At 40.2% G+C, this 5,008-nt stretch overlaps 1 protein-coding gene across 1 annotated transcript in view; it reads right to left on the reverse strand.

Annotated features, from left to right (window-relative positions):
- Positions 1-4,374: 4,374 nt before the first annotated feature.
- The window catches only part of SLC22A2 (solute carrier family 22 member 2), a 32,749-nt gene continuing 32,115 nt past the window's right edge, over positions 4,375-5,008 (reverse strand). The window contains exon 11 of the mRNA XM_011380366.1: positions 4,375-4,441. Within this exon, the coding sequence (XP_011378668.1) occupies positions 4,375-4,441 (67 nt within the window). The remainder of the gene's footprint in view (positions 4,442-5,008) is intronic.

Genomic DNA, 5,008 nt, shown 5'->3' on the forward strand with positions numbered 1-5,008 from the left:
AAAATCTGGGATTTTGGATTCAGATCGTTTCTAAATGTTTTGAGTTTTGGCTCTACTTTAAAGAAACCACAATTGCAAAACAAACAAACAAACAAAAAAACCCCCAAAGTATTAAGAATGTGGTTTATGCATGCGTTGATGAAAAAAGGGGCCACATACTAAACCTGATGAACTCAGGGGAGGCCTGCATGGTGGGCCTTAAAAAAGAGACCCAAAGTAACCACGTCGGATGGTCCGTATACAAAAATGCCTCACTAAAAGCAGGTCATGGCAGGTAGTCATGTCTTAGGTGAGTCTTTATCTGAAGTGAGCCTGTCTATTGTCTTTCTGCATCTAAGATAGCATATCTTTGAAATGCCAGAGTGAAACAGCACAGGGACTCGGGCCTCGGGCCCAAGGAATGACAGATGGCCATGAGAAACGCCAAATAAGGTGACCACAAAAATGCCACTAGCGCATCACTCCCTACGCCAAAGTGCAGAAGTAACCGATTATTATCCCCTCACCACTTCCTTACAGATGTCAACACCGCTGTTCCGCATGCCCAGTTACCAGGGTTTGACCTTGAGGTGACCTTCCGGGGGTGGTGATAACGAGCGGTCCGCCATCTTGCCCTACGGCGCAGGTGCCAACATAGTTACCAGGCGATGTAGCTGGAAAAGGAAGCCCACCCGCTTCAAAAACACGCACCTTATCACGCAAACCCGCTTCGTCCCCAGCTTATAAAAACAAGCCAGACAGACCCGCAGAACCCGTCCTGGTGTCCCCCGCATACCGTCTCTCTGCTGTAAATGCGAGTTGTTAACTATCCTGTACCCACCCACGGAAAAGAACTATGTGTTTCTCTATTTTGTCTTTTTATCCAACCCCATCAATATCCCTGCTTTGCTTTTTTCCGCCCCTTAATCTACCTTTAATGGATTTCACGTAATAATGCTTGCGTGAAGTGAGCCTGTCTAACATCTTTTTGCATCTAAGATAACAGACCTGAAATCCTAATGTACGAAATGAGCTGCAAAACTGCCATTCTCCAGAGGTTTTTCTTAATCCTTTGAGATTTTGCTTCCTGGTAATGGTTGTCACTTTGGCTCAAACAGACTCATAAAAATTTTCTACAGGTTTGGACCTTTCTTCATTGATGTAAGAAAGAGCACATAGAGCTCCTGTAGGAGTATCGATATTTAAAGAAAAGATCTTCATCCCTCACTGAAGACAAATAAGTACATCTTTTGTTGTTTTGAGTTAACAAAATAACATTCTTTTTGACAAATGGGCCATCAGGGATCCTACTGAGCCCTTCTCTTCCCAAGTCGCCTCTCAGAGGCAGCTTGGCCAACCTCTTTTCCTCAAGAATGTTGGTCTTGTGGGTTCACTGCACCCTGAACACCCCCTAGGAGACATATCAGCTGTTCTGTTCAAATTGCCATCTTTTTACCCGACTACTTGCTTGTTTGCCCGCCAACAAAAAAATGTCGTTCAATTCTGGCACACGGAAAAGGAACAGGCAATTTCAGGATGTTGATTGTGCTGCCTTCTCCGTGCTCCTCTTCCTCTTTTTTTATTCCAATGTTCCTTCAGGTTTACAGAGGTGGAATTTTACTTCTCCCCTTGAGACATGCTGGAATGGAGGCACATGTTGGAACAATAATGGGGGCTTGGTTCTTGGGGAGTACTAGCATCACCTCTTAAGATAACTGTGTAAGATGAGTCCTTAGAAGTGTTCAAACAAAGGAAGATTATTTATTTATTTTTCTAAAAAAGGAAGCGAGGAGCTGGGTTTTATTTTTTTATTTTATTTTTTTATTTTTTGGCCAAGGAGGTTCAGGGGATAGGGAGGTTCAAGATTTTCAGGTTCGTTGGCATCCACCCAGTGTCTCCATGCCAATTCTCAGAGTCCACGCCTTCCCACCCATTGTGTTACTTTCGTTCAAGAGACGTGTGTAGGCTGAGAATTCAACCTATGATGTAATTCGCAACCCATAGACTCAAGATTCGAGTCTGCTTTTCCATGGCATCAGCCTCCACAGAACTCAAGATGTCTTTTAAGACCATTATAGAGAGCGCTCAACTTCTCTGGCAACAGTAATTTTATTTTCTTTTTGTAATTTCTCCAGTGGAGTCGGAAGCTACTAGCCTACCCTAATGCTTTTGTGGTCCCAATTCCCACTGTAGTGATCAAATTCAACAGTTCCTTGGCCTCCCAAAGTCTTGCTTTGGATAGGCACTTCATTTCAGGGACTTGTAATATAATTTAAGTGACTATTTTGCCACTGCATGCTATGGAGCATTCCACTTTTCCCTGACAATAATGCTGTTAATATGTTAACCCTAATAACGTCGTTTAACAAACCACGTAGTCCCATATTTGGACATTTATTTCCTGGGTGTGGTCTACTCATGGTTTCAAGTAGAACATTAATCCATGTTTAGTCAGCGAAACACAAACCACCGTAGGTATTTAAATCAGAGGCAATTTAATACAGTCAGTCGTTTACAAAATTGTTGGTAGAGCAAAGGGAGAAAGATGTGCTACAATGAGAAGAGAAACTTAACTCCAGACCAGGAAGAAGCCATTGCTCCCGGCTGGGGCCTGAGAGTCTGTTCTTGCAATGAAGCTGACTTCTGCTGTCATTGCCTCTGGTAGAACTGCACCAGTGCCATTGAGCAGGGATGGGGGGCCTCCATTCCCCTGCTTCAGGGAGCCAGATTTCTTCATGATATAGGCTCCTGCCTTCCTATATGGCCAGTGCCACCCACTGGTAGAAGCTTATAGGAAGCCAGGTGGCATAAGGCTGGGAATATGTAGTTTGCAGGTTCCAACTTCTGACGTTACATAAGAGATTATAGACGGAAAACTGTGTGCTTTTTCTCGAGATATCAAAAGATGTGGTTCTTCCAAATGAGGGAGAAAACCAAGAATGAGGATGACTTGGGATTTGAGAGACAGGGAATTCAACGCAAGAAAGAGGCACTGGCAATGTTTAGTAAGGTGGGTATAAAAGAGCCCAGGGTGACAGCTGTGTATCAGGCTGGAGATCAGCCAGGCCACACTGGAGCAGAAGGGTTGCAGGCTCCAGGTGGGAGGTGTCTCAGGAAGAAGGAGTAGAAACCAATCTGATGTGTTTGAATGCATTCGTAGGTGATTTATTGTTCTCTCAGAGATTTGGGGGGAATTAATGATGAATTCATAGAAAATAAATCAATAAAAGTAAGGTTCAGGAAAAATAGAATGTGAAGGACAGGAAGTGTAATCATAGTAGACTGTGTGGCTCGGCTCTTCATGATAGTTACGCGGCCACAGCATGTGAATGTCGACTATTTCATTCCATAAAAATGTGATGAAACAAAGTTCGAAGGGAAGATAGAAGTTGTGTGTTCGGATGGGGAGAGAGGCGAGAACTAAATCTTCATCTTTTGTATTAAAAAGTCAGTAGGTAATATTTAAAACTAAAAAAAAAATAAAGAAATGTCAATATAAAGCAAGTTATTTAGATATATGAAGATAAATCTCAGGGGTAAAAACAGCTAAAATAGTTGAAACTTATCTCTGAGGAGTTGGTAGAGGTAGAATAGGGTAAGAAACTTTGTTTTTCATTATAGGTCTTATACTATTGAGCTTTAAAAAAATCTATTTATGATATTACTTTGGTAAATTAGTAATATAATATTTTAAATCTACAAATTTAGAGAAATTTTTGAGAAATGAAACATTATCACCTATGATGTAATAATGCCAACTTAAATAATGTCTTTTTATTAAACTCTTCTCAAGATTTTTTGTAGAAAGCACATATCTGTACTTATCCAATCTAAACAGAAGACAGTGATCACTCGGTTTGTATTCCAGATTATTGTATTTCAGTTTCCCTTAAAGCCTAAATCAGTTGATAATCAATGTATTTTACATTTTCTTCACACATGGTACTGAAAGGATTATCCGAAGTTCTTACCATACATTCTGGACAGGTTGATGTTGCTTTGGATATTTTATTTCTTTAAGAAACAGACTCTCTGTTACCAATTTTATTCCTTTTTAGAGCTTTTTCGTCGTTGGTGTTTCCCTGGCCCACAATTCCCCTACGTGTTTTGGTTTGTTATTATTGTGGAGATGGGAATAAAATAAAGAAATACAAAGATAGAAAAAATACTGGAAAACTAATGACTATTGTCCCAAGAAAGCTGGGGATAGAGGAAACTGGAGGGGCTTGTATAATCTGGTCCTACAGGTAGATTCTATACAGTAGAACAACTAATTCCATTTGGTCATAGTCTAGGTTACTAAGGTTCAAAGAGACATAAAATTGAGTTGTATGGGATTTGTGACGAAAGTAGAAATCGCGGATTGTGACCCTGTATTATCAAATCAGGTCTCTGTTAGTTTAGTGGAATGTCTAATTTCTTGACTTGGAGGTAAATCATCTTTTCTTTGTTTTTTCTTGGTCTGCAATAATAAAACAAAAACAGAGAAGGGAGAAAGAAATTGTGAAGAGGTTGAAAACCGAAATAAAGTAAATAATAAATAAATAGATCGACAAATGGGTACAAGCTTTGTCCAGGATGAGTCTTGCGACGGGCTCTGAGTGGGGATTCTCAAAAAGAAAGAGCTAGGTGAACAACTCGTGTGGCTGGAACGGTTCCTAAATCTCTCTTCTAGGACTGAGACTGGCCTAAGCTCCTTATTTAAGGTGTGCTGTCCTTATCTGCAACAAAGAATGTGGGAAATATCCACGTTTAATCTTATATCAGTTAAATATGAAGATTGCAAAATCCAGACACTGTTCTCAGCAGTTCTCCAAAGAGAATTTGAGAAATTATTTTTACGAAAGTTCAGTTACTTTCAACAGTTGGACAAGTGAAAAATCAATTTAAAAAATATTTTGAATTGCAAGTTTTCTCGACCATCTTGCCTTTATAAATATCGGCATGCCGCTGATGCTCATAGAAATGCTGCTTTCTTTATTTTGTTGTCCCCAGACAGCCTCTCTTGACATGTTCTTATTAATAGTAA

This window comes from Pteropus vampyrus, unplaced genomic scaffold (genome assembly GCF_000151845.1).
Source record: "Pteropus vampyrus isolate Shadow unplaced genomic scaffold, Pvam_2.0 Scaffold392, whole genome shotgun sequence".
Taxonomy (NCBI): Eukaryota; Metazoa; Chordata; class Mammalia; order Chiroptera; family Pteropodidae; genus Pteropus; species Pteropus vampyrus.